Below are 17,011 nucleotides of genomic sequence, written 5' to 3' on the forward strand. Positions count from 1 at the left end.
AACTTGGCAGAAATTTGTAAAAATGCTACCATGCCCAGTAGAGTGCTATATTCAAACAGCATTAAAGTTTACTATCTCATTCTATGTATAAACAAAAACAATCATAAATTAATACCAGTAAAATGAACTTGATTAATTAGAATAGTGAAGAAAATGTACATAGGAAAAAGTACAACTCACATTAAGAATACATTTAAAAATTTACAAATACTTACATTTTTTGCCGTCATGTCAAATTGTATTTGATTTAAAATTCTGTAGAGCCATTAAAAAAACAGAAAAACCTTTGTCTTCAATAATTCTTTAAAAGAACATCCTGTTAAAAGGGGAAAAGAGAGGGAACAGTAATATAATAACAATAATAATAGGCAACGTTTATGATATATTTACCATGTGACATGCATTGTTCTTTAAGCGCATCATTTAAATTAATCTTCATAACACTATGAGACATCTACCATTTTAACCCTCATTTTCCAGATAAAAATTGGGGCTTACAGAAGTGAAATAATTTGACATATCAACTCAGCTAACAAGTGATAAAAACTGGGCTCTGAAATATCATACTATGTTGCTTTAGATAATACATTGAAAGAAACTGAAGGGCTTATTGGAGAAATAGCCAATTTCAGAGTTGGGGCAGGAGATGTGCAGGATATGACTGAACATTTTATTGTACAGTAAGGAAGAGATCAAAAAAAGATGGGAGATAGGGGCGCCTGAGTGGCTCAGTCGGTTGGGCATCCGACTTTAGCTCAAACCATGATCTCACTGCTTGTGGGTTCAAGCCCCACATCGGGCTCTGTGCTGACAGCTCAGAGCCTGGAGCCTGCTTCGGATTCTGTGTCTCCCTCTCTCTCTGCCCTTCCCCCACTCACACTGTCTCTCACTCAAAAACGAACAAACGTTTTTAAAAAGTTTTGATTTTTTTAATTAAGGAGATATATCAAAAGCATACAGGAGCCAACTTACAGGTTCTACCACTGGACAATCTGGAACAGCTGGAGGGCCCAACTACACAGTGATAATAACAGATTATGACAGACTATAAACTCTTTGAATAAAGTAACAAGCCAGGACTGCATAGTGATAAAAGCATATAAAACACAATAACGAGGAAGAAGAGAAAGCTCTTCTTTGCAATTCAATACCAACTAGTAAATATAAAAGAAAAATGAAGAAGAAGAAAGCCACCAGTTTGTAAACATCATAATAATAACTGATTAGACAAGGATCATTATTGGATACTACAACTAGTAGGTGAAAGAGGGTGAGAAAAAGGATATTTACACAGTCTTGAAATATCTCCTTACAAAATACCTTCTAATTCAAATTTTGCAGTGAAGAAACCTAGCACATACCACTTAGCCAAAGTAATCAAACCTATCAAGTAACCACCAACAGTGGCACAAACCAACATCACACATTTCCACAAGCGCACTGAGACGGATATATTCTCATTTCTGAGGTATTTCCACCCAAATTCATAATCTAAATCTAATCATGAGGAAATATCAGAGAAATTTAAATTGATGGTCATTCTATAAAACAACAGGGGAACTTTTCAAAAATGTTAGTGTCATCAAAGAAAAAAAACAACTTGACAAACATTCCAGACTCAAAAAGACAAAAAGTACATAAAAATTAAACTCCAAGTATGATCCTGATGTGGACTCTGGATCATACTTGCTATGAACACCATTATTAGGGCAACTGGAAAAACTGAAAATAGAGTCCACAGACTGGATAATAGTATTGTTTAAGTGTTCCATTTCCTGCTTCTGATCAGAGGACCATGGGATTTTTTAAGTGAATGGGCTTGCTTTTAGAAAACATACACCCAAATATTTAGAAGTGGAGAGGTACAATAGCAGCAACTAGCTTTCAAATGATGAAAAAAACATATAATCTGTATACATAGAGAGAGTGGGAATGATAAAGGAAATGTGGCAAAATGTTGGCATCTGGTTAACTGGGAAAAGGGTATTTAGAAGTTATTTGTCCTATTTTTTGCGGCTTTCCTCTTATTTTACAATTATTTCAAAATTAAAGCTTTAATAAGACATTCAAGGGAAAGGAAAAAATAAAAGTTAATTTGGCAAAGAATAAACAATGGGAGCTTGAAGAAATAGAGACTCCAAATGTCTGTCTCGTATACTAGAATTAGAATCTACAAGTAAGACTGTGAGCAAAAAAAAAAAACAAAAGTATTTTTACTTTTCTTATTTTTTAACTTTTTAAAACTGTTACTTATTTTAGGGGCGCCTGGGTGGCTTAGTCGGTTAAGCATCCGACTTCGGCTCAGGTCAGATCTCACAGGTCGTGGGTTCGAGCCCCGCATCAGGCTCTGTGCTGACAGCTCAGAGCCTGGAGCCTGTTTCAGATTCTGTGTCTCCCTCTCTCTCTGCCCCTCCCCCACTCATGCTCTGTTTCTGTCTCAAAATAAATAAACTATAAAAAAAAAAACAACCTGTTACTTATTTTAGAGAGAGTGCATGCACAAGAGAACAGGGGAGAGGGGCAGAGGAAGAAAGAGAGAGAATCCTAAGTAGGCTCCACACCCAGCACAGAACCTGACATGGGCTCAATCTCACAAACCATGAGATCATGACCTGAGTGGAAATCATGAGTTGGTCACTTAACTGACTGAGCCACCCAGGCACCCTCAGCATGGATTTTTTTTTTTTTTAGGCTCAATCTCAGCTCTGACACTTAGCTGTGTGACCTTGAACAAAGTGACTTAACCACTTTGAGCCTCAGTGTCCTCATCTGAAAATAGATATACTGAGTTTTTCAGAGTTATGTTAGCAGTAAATTAGATACAATCTGTCCAAATGAAAATCATCAGATCCACCAAGTTAATGCACCAAATGCCCTGCAATTTATTCATAAACAATGAATACTCTTAATCACAAAAAGTCAATTTTATTTCTTTTATTTAAAAAAAAAAATTAATGTTTAGTTATTTTTGAGAGAAAGAGAGAGAGGCAGAGTACGAGCAGGGAAGGGGCAGAGAGAAATATGGGAGACACAGATTTGAAACAGGCCCCAGGCTCTGAGCTGTCAGCACAAAACCCAATGTGGGACTCAAATTCATGAACCATGAGATCATGACCTGAGTCGAGGTCAGACACTTAACTGAGCCACCCGGGGGTCCCACAGAAAGTCAATTTTAAATATTTCTTTTTTTTTTTTAATGTTTTTTATTTATTTCCGAGAGAGAGAGAGAGACAGCGTGAACAGGGGAGGGTCAGAGAGAGAGGGAGGCACAGAATTTGAAACAGGCTCCAGGCTCTGAGGTGGCTGTGAGCACAGATCCCAACACGAGGCTTGAATCCACGAGCAGTGAGAGATCATGACCTGAGCTCAAGTCAGATGCTTAACCGACTGAGCCACTCAGCCGCCCCTAAATATTTCTAAGATTACCTTCGGACCTACTGAAATGTATTTTTTAAATGTTTATTTATTTTTGAAGGAGAGACAGAGTGTAAACAGAGGAGGGGGAGAGAGAGGGAGACACAGAAGACGAAGCAGGCTCCAGGCTCTGAGCTGTCGGCAGAAGGCCTCACGCAGGGCTCGAATCCATGAACCGAGAGATCATGATCTGAGCCGAAGTCGGACATTTAACCAACTGAGCCACCCAGGCACCCCTAAATGTATTTATAACAAAAAACAAGGAAGAAACCTGCTAGATGTATCTAAGGTAGAAACTGCTGCCTATCCAGTATCTTCTTCCTTAGGAGAAGTTGAAGGTGGCAATATGCCCAACTGAAGAAAAGTACTACATTCTCAGTCTCCCTTTCATATGTGCTGACCATATGAAATAATTCTGGTCAATAAAATATAAGCAGACATCATTGGGTTGGGCTACCAGATTCAACTAGCAAATATCCTTTTTCCCTTCTCCCAGTTTCTGATTCCAGAATATGGCTATAATGGCCAGAACTGCTTCTAGCTTCATTACAATATTCGCTATTCAGTATGGTGCTGTATTTCCTAATGGCTGGGCTATTGAGCGATGCTGTGATATTTACCCAACTAAAAGAAAAAATTAACAGAGCATTATTATTTCAGCACACAATAACAAGTGGCTGCCAATAAAATACCACTTAATCACGTTAATTAACTTCAGCTTAATTTTGTCCAGTAGTTCCTTTGTATCCTCTCACCAGAACTAAGTACAAATTAAAACCTCTAAACATTACCTAAATGATAAATGTTCAAGATAGAGCCAAAGCACACAGATTTCTTGAGTAAATTTACATTAACATCTCTATGCTTCAATTTCTTCATCTTCAAAACAGTAATAAATAGTACATCTACTTAATTCAATGAGTCAAGATATACACTGCCTAGCACAGTGTAAGCCCTCAACATTAGAGAAAACAGTAGTTTGCTGTCTTCTCATGACAAATTAAGGTTTCTTCTTCCAAAATAAATAATACATAATTCACATGTAGTAAACGTAAAAAAATAACCACACCATAAATCTAGTTTAAAAAGGAAACAAAGTGTCTGTGGTTAAGAAAAACTCTTCTAAAATTAACAAAAGTAGGCAATAACTTTATTCATTTATTTATTCATTCAGGAAGCACTGAATACTATGTGAAAGGTACTAATCTAGGCACTGAAGACATCCTAGTAGATGAAACAGAGAGCATAAACCCTCAAATGTAATTTAAATTATATAAAATTACATTAAGAAAAATGTTATAAAAAGAAATGGGATTACGATAGAGATCTGCCTCATTCAATTAAAAATGAGGAAGTACGCTCTACTGCCTTTGAGTGAGAACTTATAACCTTTAATTTAAAAATACACATTTCTAATAAAAATTTTTAAAAGATAAAAAATAGATTAATTAATTAATTACACATTTCTGAGGCATCTGCGTGGCTCAGTAGGTTAAGCGTTAGACTCTTGGTTTCAGCTCAGGTTATGATCTCACAGTTTTGTGGATTTAAGCCCTGTATCAGGCTCCACACTGACAGTGCAGAGCCTGGTTGGGCTTCTGTCCCTCTCTCTCTCTCTCTCTCTGCCCCTCCCCCACTCACACTGTCTCTGTCTCTCTTGAAATAAATAATTTTTTTAAAAAGCAAATAAATAATAAATAAAAATACACATTTCTAAGTATTTTTAAAGCTTTTGCTTTTTTAAAAAACATTGTCTTCAAACTAAAAATTATTTGCAACATATGATTAAAATGAAGTGTCTAGAAAGTAAACAAACATGGAACTGAATGTTTCAAGAAACTGCCATCTTTGGTGGCACTGGTGATTCTCAAAGATAAACCACTCATGTGCACTGATGCATTATGTTTTATCCTGGCTCAACAACTATACACTTTTTCCTGTCACTAAACTCTTCAGTTGGTTAAAAAAATAAGTCAGATTTCTTCTTTCAGCTTCATGAACACATATGTCAAGCTCCAAAAGTCAATCTTTGTGACCTCACCATCTGCCATGATCTCTTGTCAGTTTCAAACAATGCAACTCCCACAGATGGTCTCAAAATGCAAACCCTTTTTCTTTCCAATCACAATTAGCAGTTCTAGCCACAAAGCCTTTTAAAATGGTACAGTGTTAATCAAAATAAGAAGAAATGAATAATTATGGATAAATTTGTAGGATTAACATCATCTAAATCGGTAGACTTTCTAACAGTCCTGAAAAAGAGGCTATGAAAATTGTATTTTAGCAAAGGCAGCATATTTAAATGAAGACATTACTAATTTTAAAAACATGCCTATATTTCAAAGTATTTAAAATACACAACAAATAATCAAATAAATAAAGAAACAAGTATCAGCCATGACCCCACCTCTCAGAGGCAACTACAAATAAGCTTTTGGCAAAATATCCTTTGGTTTCTCTTTCTGCACTTTAACTTCTGATAAGTGGTATTAATGAGAAGATATTTTCATAGAAAATGGTAGTATGTAACTCTTTCTTAGATGATGAGCATATCTAGACACTCTCCTAAATGCTTCACAAGTATGATTCCATACCATTCACACCACAACTCTATCAGGTAAATATTATTACATTTTTAAGATGACAAAACTGAGCTTTAGAGAGTTGAGGTAACTTGCATAGTTAACCAACTGTTTAAATGGCAATGCCAGAATATCTCAGACCAGCAGACTCTTCTTAATCACTATGCTAATTTACATAATATATCTGACTTGAGATATAATAGATTCTCAAAATATAACAAAATATGTAACTACTATTACAATAAATCTACACAAAAGGATAATTTACACACAAAAAAATCCTTTGACATTTCATATGACACTGGGTCAGGTTTTAACCTTTTTTTAGTTCTTTCTCTTTATTAATTTCAATATTAAATTGAAATTGTCTTTATTTTTGAGTATATGTGTAGTAAACTTCATTTTTTTACAGCTACATAGCATTCCTTTACCTAATTATATCATAATTTATATCACTAGCCTGCTACTGATAGACAGTTAGATTTCCTAAGTTTACAAACTGGTGACAGTAATCACATTTTAATGGCTCAATCCTTAATGTTTGGTCTGGCCTCTGAGTACGTCTCCATCTCTGTGTTGAATCACTTCCTCACACCCTTCTCTTATCCACTTCCACTGGTCTTCTGTCAGTTCCTCAAAAACATGCTCCTACTGCCTCAGGGCCTCTGCACATGTTGTTGCCTCAGCCTGAAATATTCACCAAGGTTAACTCCTCTTTCTTTAGATCTCTTCTCAATGTCACTTCCACAGGGAAAACTGTCCCTCTTCTGCTAACCAGACTATGTCAGGGTCTCCCTCTTCTTACCCTCTCTTACTTTCTTCATTTACAGTACACAGCAGCTTGTCATTATTTATTTATTTGTGTGATTATCAGAATGTGGCCTATCTCTGCCAACTAAAGTATAAGTTTCATGAGAACAGTGACCCTATCTGTTCACTATTATATATACCCAGTGTCTGGCATATGGTTGGAATTCAAGTGATATTTGTTTTTTGGCTTTTTAAAGAAAATATTTATCTGCTGAATTATATACTCAATATTTTTTTTTCATCCTTTAATAATATGATAATCTCAGGGCACCTGGCTGGCTCAATCAGAAAAGCATGCAATTCTTGATCTCAGGGTCATGAGTTAGAACTCCACGTTGGGCGTAGAGATTATTTACATAAATAAGTAAAAAATAATAGTAATACGATAATCTCATCTAACAATGACTTGACAGCAGAAAATGAAAATATTTTTAACCATATAACACAATTACACATCTGAAAGGTCATTAAGCTAATATAGCATAATTTTGAGTGACACTTTCCTACCATGAACAAAAAGGGTTTTTTTGGATTCAACTGTGCATTTTTGTTTCATTAATTTTTTTAAAAAGTTATAGGAAAAATACTTATAATAGGGCATATTTAATTTCATTAGTTTTTAAAGTGAAAACAACAGTACACAAGAATAAAATCTTTCTGAAAAACACTTTTACTAAAAGTTACTCTTCCAAAGAACCACCAACATTTTACATTTTAAAAAAAGGAAAAGAGGGGCGCCTGGGTGGCTCAACTGGCTGAGCGTCTAACTTCAGCTCAGGTCATGATATCGCAGTTCATGGGTTCAAGCCCTGCGTCAGGCTCTGTGCTGACAGCTCAGAGCCTGGAGCCTGCTTCAGATTCTGTGTCTCCCTCTCTTTCTGCCCCTGCTTGGCTTGTGCTCTGTCTCGCTCTAATAAATAAACATTTTTTAAAAATTTTTTTATAAAAACAAGGAAAAGAAAATTGCTTTTATGTTCATTGCTTACTTTTTTAAAGTTGAAAAAAGTTTTCCAGTTTTACATAAGCTTTTATTCAGATTCTGAACAACAATAAAAACTGATTAATGCTGCAAGCAATCAATAACAGCTTTTAAGTCTTCTACAGACATGCAGTGAAATAATGAATAATGTAGCCTCAGCATTACTCATTCATTTACTTATTCAATAAATACTTACTGAATGTCTGCTGCACATCAAACACTAGGCTGAGCATTAAAGATACTATGAGAAACAATGACAGTCCCTGCCTTTGTGGAACCTACATTTAGGCATTAAACATGCATTTCATAATTAACTACTTCTTGACAGTTACTGTAGGTACTACTATAGTAGACAAAAAAGAAACATGCAAAGGAAACATGTACAATAAAGGACTGGGTCTCCAGTTTTAGAGATTTCTTTCAGGAAATGAAGTTTGAGCCAAACTCAACAAACAAACAAACGAACTTTGTAAACCAGTGGCAAAGACAGAAGGTACAACACAGCCAGAGGGAGCAACCACCACAGGAGAACGCTCATCCAAAGAAAAGCCTATGGGAAGTTCCAGAAACTAAAGAAGATCTAGGTACCTGAAAACACAGGGCAAATGGGAAGCCTGCTAAGAGATGACACAAAAGCCAGAAAGAACAAAAGGTGTTCACTGTGCAAAAAGGTGCACAGTGAAACGTCATCTGATTAGTGGGAAGCCTCAAAAAGATTTTAAGAAGGGAGCCAAACATCTGAACCAGAGAGATACTAAATTATGTTCACCAAGGATAATGTAGAAATTATTTGCATCCTAATTATTTAAAAACCAGCAATATCAGCTATATTCTAGAACTCTTTAGTAACTGAAATGCTCGCTCACTTCTTGGGTACATCAGATAAGTTTATATTCACCATCTATAATCCATTTATCTAACAAACAACCTTAACTCAAGGAAATAAAACTCAAAGCAAAGCGCAGATATGAGCAAATAAAAAAGGTCTCCAGCCCTCAAGTTAGCTTTCACAAAACCCACGCATTAGTCAGTAACTCAAGTCTTCAGGCCTTCCTTCATGTTATTACTTTTAATTAACATAAAATTCTTACTAAATTTGCTTATCTTGATTTTCAGGCATAGAGCCAATTATATCCAGTAGAAAAGGTGTGGTAATAGGGAACAAATGGGTTAGGCAGTGTTAGAGTACATTAGCAAAATAATTCACAACTGGTGGCTTAATACTATAGAAAGATCAGACATAGAATTACATTTCACCATGTAAATTCATTGAAGTAGAGGTCCTTCCTTATTCTCTGACAAAACTGTGTTTATGACATGTTCCTTAAATGTGCTTCAATAATAAAACCTACTTGATATTTTTGTTTCAAATATTTTCATGGATTATAACATTTATTACTAGTTCTTACTCATTGAAAAAAGTACCCTGACCAAAGAAGCAATATTAGAAGATATCACCCAAATTTAGAAATCCTGTCAAGACCTAATAGAAAGGTTCTTTTATCAAGCAGTGCAAGCCAAATTTTAAACCATTAATTCACTTATGTACAATGACAATATGGATTAAATCACTTGTTGCACATAAGCTCTTTATCAAAGTCACATTTCCAGATCAACACTGCTTTATTTTATTTTATTTTTTTTAAATTCTCAGTTGTGGTCTTTATTATTATTTTTTTTTTGCAAATAGTTTATTGTCAAGTTAGTTTCCATATAACCCAGTGCTCATCCTCACACGTGCCCTCCTCCATGCCCATCACTCCCCTTCCCCCCCAACACACCCATCAGTCCTCAGTCTGTTCTCAGCATTCAAGAGTCTCTCATGGTTTGCCTCTCCCTCTCTCCTACTATTTCCCCCCTTCTTCTCCCCCACGGTCCTCCGTTAAGTTCCTCCTAATCCTCCTATACGTGCAAACATATGGTATTTGTCCTTCTCTGCCTGACTTGTTTCGCTCAGCATAACACCCTCAAGGTCCATCCATGTTGCTACACATGGCCAGATATCATTCTTTCTCATTGCCATGTATATTGCATTATACAGATAAACCATATCTTCTTGATCCATTCATCAGTTGATGGACACTTAGGCCCTTTCCATGTTTTGGCTATTGTTGAGAGTGCTGCTATGAACATTGGGGTACGTATGTTCCTATACATCAGCACTCTTATATCCCTTGGGTAAATTCCTAACAGTGATATTGCTGGGTCATAGGGGAGTTCTACTGGTAATTTTTTGAGGAATCTCCACATTGTTTTCCAGAGGGGCTGCACCAGTTTACATTCCCATCAACAGTGTAGGAGGGTGCCCGTTTCTCCACATCCTTGCCAGCATCTAGAGTCCTCTGATTTGCTCATCTTAGCCACTTTGACTGGCGTGAGGTGTATCTCAGTGTGGTTTTGATGTGTATTTCCCTGATGAGGAGGGATGCTGAGCATCGTTTCATGTGTTTGTTGGCCATCTGGACGTCCTCTTTGGAGAAGTGTCTGTTCATCTCTTCTGCCCATTTCTTCACTGGGTTGTTTGTTTTTCGGGTGTGGAGTTTCGTGAGTTCCTTATAGATTATGGATATTAACCCTTTATCTGATATGCCATTTGCAACTATCTTTTCCCATTCCGTCGGCTGCCTATTAGTTTTATGGATTGTTTCCTTTGCCGTCAACACAGCTTTAGATAAGTAATACAAATATGAAGACTTATCCCAATGTGATCCATCACAAGAGGCAAGGTGAGTTTTTAAAATATCATTTGGGTAGTAACAAATTTAGACAAAGTACCGTACAAATAACTACGCAAGCATCAAACGTTCAATTTACCCAAGAGTCCAAAAAGACAAAATTGGGAGGCAATCAAAAAGGAGCAATCTGTGAGGAAAACAGCAAAATTTCTAATCCTCACTTGGAATATCACCATCCTTATATAGGTACCTAATCTATATTCAAGTGAAAATGAAACCATTTTATAATCAGCATCATCATAAGAGTATGATGATGTAAATCCTCACAGTAGCAGAATAGTTATTCCATTTTACCATGGGGGAGATGGCAGGTAACTGAGTCAGAAAGCTTAAATAACTTGCCCAAGGTCACAGAGAACCAAAATTTACCATAAAGTTTTACATAAGTGAGATGTCACTATATACATGTTCAAAGATATCATGAAAAGATGAGTTCCAAGCAGTTTTCATTTTAAATTTAAGATTGTTAGGACATTAAAGGTTTGTGCTATTTACAAATGTTAAGAATATAAACTGAATACTACACACAGTTTAAAATGATCGATAAGCAGGGCGCCTTGGTGGCTTAGTCGGATAAGCGTCCGACTTTCGCTTAGGTCATGATCTCACGGTTCGTGGGTTCGAGCCCCGCGTCGGTCTCTGTGCGGACTGCCAGCTCAGAGCCTGGAGCCTATTTCAGAGTCTGTATCTCCCTCTCTCTCTGACCTTCCCCTGCGCATGCTGTCTCTCTCTCTCTCTCTCCTAGAAATAAATAAAAATATTTTTTAAAAAATGATCGATAAGTAATTTCTGGAAAAATGGCAGGTTATAAGAACATTTGTCTTACTTGCATGAGCTCCTGTCGCTTAAAGATAATTATTGCATAATTTATAATTTGTATGTATTTATCCAGTATTTATTAAATATTTTTATTTATTATTTATTAAATATTTATTTATTAATAAACCAAAATTAACACTGATTTAAAATAAAGGAGAGAAAAGCCAAAAAATACAAAAAGGTACACAGTGAAATGTCATTCTCTCATTGTTGCTCCCCCATCTGCCTATTTCCTACCTACCTCATTTATACCTCTGTATGGACAAGTCATAATACTTAAGTTTCTTATGTATCTGCCCCAGGTTTTTTAAGCATGTACAGGTAAAATAAAAATAGTCTAGTTTTCCTATTTTTTAAAAAAGTTAAATATTTAGTTCTATATCTTGCTTTTTTTTTTTACACTTAATAATACAGCAACGAGATCATATCAAATCTGTACAAAGAGAATATCCTTATTCCCTTTTACAACTGCCTATAACATTTAACCAGTTCCCTCTTGTTGGAATTTGGGTTTCCAATCTTCTCTATTATAAGTAATCGTTCAGTGAATAACCTTACACATACATAATTCTTTGATCTAATGATATATACACTTACAGAAATGTTGCTAAACTGTCCCCCACAGGTGTGAAAATTTGCACCCCAACCAGCAATATATAAAAGTACTTGTTTCGCCATAGCTTCACCAGTACAGAATGTTCATTGGTGTTTATTAAAAGATTTTTTAAATGGCATTTACTTGCAATTTTATTTTGTTCTTTTTTAGTTTGATTATCATTATTTGTTTGCTTCTTTTTTTTTAATGTTTATTTATTTTGAAAGGGGGGAGTGGTAGAGAGAGAGAGGTAAGAGAATCTCAAGCACGCTCCCTGCTCAGTGTGGATCCCCACATGGGTATCATGTCTCACCACTGTGAGATCACATATGGTCTGAGCCAAAATCAAGAGGCAATCATTTAACTGGCTGAGCCACCCAGGGGCCCCTACTTGTCTACCTCCTGATTTAGCCTTTGCAATATGCATCTCCAATTTCAAGAAAAAAAAATTGTCAGTGTTTTTACTGGATGTCAATCCTCCCTAAATTAATTTAATTTAGAAGCTACACATCTTAAAAATGTTGACTCCTCTTACCTAAGAACAGAGAATAGATTTCCATTTATTTAAATCTCCTTTATGCCCTTCAGGGATATTTACAATTTTTCCTTACATAGGTGTTATGGGTCAAACTTCCGCAAAAAGATACATTCAATTCCTAATCCCTGATACCTATGACTGTGACTTATTTGGAAATTAGGATCTTTGTAGACGGAATCAAGATAGGATGAGGACATACTGTAACTAGGATGAGTCCTAATCCAATATGAGAAGAGACGGGGAGGCCTGGGTGGCTCAGTTGGTTAAGCGTCTGACATTGGCTCAGGTCATGATCTCATGGTTCATGAGCTTGAGCACCATGTCAGGCTCTATGCTGACAGTTTGGAATCAGGAGCCTGCTTCAGATTCTGTGTCTCCTCTCTCTGTCCCTCACCCACTCGCACTCGTTCTCTCCTTCTCTCTCAAAAATAAATAAACATTCAAAAAAAAAAAAAAACCCAGGAGAAGAGATACAGACAAAGACACAAAAAGAAGTCAGCTATGTAGAGATGGAGGCAGAGACTGGGGTTATACTACCACAAATCAAGAAATGGCTGGAGCTACCAGAAACTGATCCTCTCCTAAAGGCACCAGAGAAAGGATGGTCCTGCCAACACTTTTATTTTGGACTTCTAGCCTATAAAATGGTGAGAGAATAAACTTTTATTGTTTTAAGCCACTGAGTGTGTGGTACTTTGTTATGGCAGCCCTAGGAAACTAACACACTAGGTTTTAAATATTTAATATTATAGCTATCCCCAGGGTTTTTTTGTTGTTTTAGCTGGGTGTTGTCCTTTTATACATGGAATTCTCCATCATAGCTTCCAAGCCATTTGTATGTAATAAAGTTACAGACTTCTATTTGCTAATTTGAAAGAGAGAGAGACAGAATGCAGGCAGGGGTGGAACAGAGAGAGGAGGAGACACAGAATCTGAAGGAGGCTCCAGGCTTAGCACAGAGCCTGACGTGGGGCTCGAACTCATGAACCGTGAGATCATGACCTGAGCCGAAGTCAGACGCTTAACCAACTGGGCCACTCAGGTGCCCCTGTTCTATTTGCTAATTTTATACCTCGCTACAAAACTGAATTTTTTACTATCTGTAGTAGTTTTTCAATGGACTCTTTCGGGTTTTTCAGGTACAAAATTATATGAAAATAGGAATTATTAGGTCTTTCGAGTTTACAGAACAATGGAGGTAGCCTGATTATAAATCTCTCAGCTTCCCCAAATAGATAGAAAATAAACAAGGAGAATAAATAAAACCACACAGGACTCATGCCTTCAACATTATCACGAATAGGAGACAGAGATTACAGCAATCTTCAAATTACCTGTAAGTAAAGGAAAACAAATAAATTCTCTAAGAAACCCTACTATCTACCTTCTGCAAGTCTGTGGATGCAAAGAGTGAAATAAGGGTAAACAGATTCCATGAAAAAGAGCATAAGGGTAAAAAGAATTCAGAGTAATTTGGCGGCAAATTAAGTATACAGATAGAGAGAGGAGATGGTAACTCTTGCAGACAAGGCAGTTAACAGAAAAAAGGCAATAAGAGGGAGAAATTATACCTCATACGGAAACAAAATAGAAACAAGACATACCAACCCTTCTTCTACCCCTTTCCCTCACCACCAAAACCACAAATTCATAAAAGAAACTGAACAGAAAGAAACCGAACAGAAGAGGGAAGAGTAGCAGAAGAACACTAAAACTAGAGACTTTGTCCACAGTATGAAGAGGCACAAAAGTAAGTATATGTCTACAAAAGTATTGCAAAACTCAGAAAAATACAGATGAAAGGTTTCTGTTGATAGTGTTCTCTCCCAGAACCAACCATGGAGTTGGGAAAAGCCAACACTCCCTTTATAGTGAAGTAAATATCTCCAAACAATAATCTGAAGATCTGAAAAAACCTTGAGTCAGAAATACAGAAACAAAGAATCAATATAGACAAAAACAAAAGAAATTAGAGTTGAACTCCATGAATAGAAGAAAAGACAAAATCATCTAAGAAATGAAAAACTAAATTACTGGGACACCCAGGCGGCTCAGTTGGTTGAGCATCCAACTTCGGCTCAGGTCATGATCTCAAGGTTTGGGAGTTCGAGCCTCACATCAGGCTCACTCCTGTCAGCGCAGGGCCCGCTTCAGATCCTTTGTCCCCTTCTCTCTGCCCCTCCATGTTCACACACTCTCTCTCAAAGATAAAAATAAACATACTAAATTTTAAAAAGAGATGAAAAACTAAAGTATAAGGCACACATGGGAGAGAATCGATTTTAATGAAAACTCATTAAAGGATGTTGAAGAAAAGGAAGAAAATGACAAAGAGAATGAAAATGACATAAAGAAGCAAAAGCGTCATGGGCAACAGGAAAGGAACACTAGTATTATTGGTGTTCCTACTGAAAAAAATCAAAGTAATGGGACAGCACAAATATTGAAACTACAAGAGAAGAGAACTCCAGAAATGAAAGGGCTGAATCTACATTTGGAAAAGGCCTACCAGATACTTGAGAAAACTGACCAAGAATGATCAACTGGGACACATAATCTTGTAAAACTGTTTTTTCCTTAAAGAAAAAACTAAACAAACAAAATTTCAGGGCATTCAGGCAAAATGATAAAACAGTTCACAAAAGTAAAGACAAGGGAATTAGACTAGCATCAGATTTCTCAAAAATAACATATAAAGCAAGACAACAGTAGAGCAGTCTTTTCAAGAAACTGAAGGAAAGAAAATAGGAAACCAGGGATGTTATATCCAGCTAAGCTATACTTCAAGTTTCAAGGACACCAAAAGCAGTTTGGGGGGTATGCTCCTTGACACTGGTCTTGGCAATGATTTTTTTGGATTTGACACCAAAAGCAAAGGCAACAAAAGCAAACATGATCAGGCAGGACGACATCAAACTTTTTAAAAAGCTTCTGCACAGGGGCGCCTGGGTGGCTCAGTCAGTTAAGCATCCAACTTTGGCTCAAGTCATGATCTCGATTTGTGAGTTTGAGCCCCACGCTGACAGCTCAGAGCCTGGAGCCTCCTTCAGATTCTGTGTCTCCTCCTCTCTCTGCCCCTCCCACGCTAATGCTCTGTCTCTGTCTCTCAATAATAAATTTAAAAAATTTTAAATAATAAAAAATAAATAAAAAGCTTCTGCACAGAAAAGGACATCATCAACAAAATGAAAAGGCAACCTATTAAGTGGGAGAAAGTATTTGAAAATTATATATGTCATAAGGGGTTAAAATCCAAAATATATTTTAAAAAAGCATATAGCTCAAAAGTAAAAAAAAAAAAACCAATCTGATTTTAAAATGGGCAGAGGAACTAGACATTTTTTCTAAGAAGACATATGTATGGCAAAAAGGTACATGAAAAGGTGCTCATCCCTAATCATCAGAGAAGTACACATCGAAACCACAATGAGATATCATCTCATACCTGTCAGAATGACTATTATCAAAAAGACAAGAGATAAGGGTTAGCGAGGATGTGGACAAAAGGAAAGCCTTGTGCACTGTTGGTGGGGATGTAAATTGATGTAGCCACTATGGAAAACAGCATACAGGTTCTTCAAAAAAATTAAAGTTATATTAAATTACATTTTAAAAAATTAAAATTACCATATGATCTAGCAATCTCACTCTGGGCATTTATCTGAAGGAAATGAAACCACTAAAACCACTATCTCAAAGAGGTATCTGCACCCTCATGTTTATTACAGCATTATTTACAATAACCAAGACATGGAAACAACCAAACTGTTCATCAACAGATAAATGGATAAAGAAAATTACGTGTGTATATAGAGACAATGGAATGTTATTCAGCCTTTAAAAACAAGGAAATCCAGCCATTTGTAACAACATGAATGACCTTGAGGGCGTTATGCTAACTGAAATAAATCAGAGGAAAACAAATACTGTATAACTTCACTTCTATGTGGAACCTAAAAAAACTAAACTCATAAAGACAGAATAGGTTGGTGGTTGCCAAAGGCAGAGGGTAGAACTTAGGGGTGAATTGGGTGAAGGCAGTCAAAAGGTACAAACTTTCAGTTATATGTTCTGGGGATGTAAGGTATAGCATGGTGACTATAGTTAACAATACTGTACTGTATTTTTGCAAGTTGCTAAGAGAGTATATCTCAAAAACTCTAATGGCAAGAAAAAAATTTATATTAACTATATGAGATGATAAATGTTAACTAAACTTACTATGGTTATTACTTTGCAATATATATATGTATTGCACGGTGTTGTGGTATATCTTACACTCAAACAATGTTACAGGTCAATTATATCAATAAAACTGGGGGGAAATCCAGTATTTGAATATGGTGGAACCCAGGAAATACTATGCACGTATGCCCTTTCTGAACAATCTAATAAAAGATGAGTTTCATCTAACTAAATTATGCCTGCAGCAGGAGAAATAGAAAATTTGAACAGATTGATTGAATCAGTAATCAAAAAACTCGAAACAAACAAAAGTCTAGGACCAGACAGCTTCACAGGAGAATTCTACCAAACATT

At 36.3% G+C, this 17,011-nt stretch overlaps 1 protein-coding gene across 3 annotated transcripts in view; it reads right to left on the reverse strand.

Annotated features, from left to right (window-relative positions):
- Window positions 1-300, reverse strand: part of TFDP2 (transcription factor Dp-2) — a 115,643-nt gene extending 115,343 nt beyond the window's left edge. For all 3 annotated transcript variants that reach the window (XM_039248549.1, XM_039248548.1, XM_039248547.1), the window contains exon 1: window positions 216-300. In XM_039248549.1, the coding sequence (XP_039104480.1) occupies window positions 216-230 (15 nt within the window). In that variant the 5' untranslated portion in view covers window positions 231-300. The remainder of the gene's footprint in view (window positions 1-215) is intronic.
- Window positions 301-17,011: the final 16,711 nt, after the last annotated feature.

Source organism: Hyaena hyaena, unplaced genomic scaffold (genome assembly GCF_003009895.1).
Source record: "Hyaena hyaena isolate Hyena2069 unplaced genomic scaffold, ASM300989v1 scaffold_311, whole genome shotgun sequence".
Classification (NCBI taxonomy): domain Eukaryota; kingdom Metazoa; phylum Chordata; class Mammalia; order Carnivora; family Hyaenidae; genus Hyaena; species Hyaena hyaena.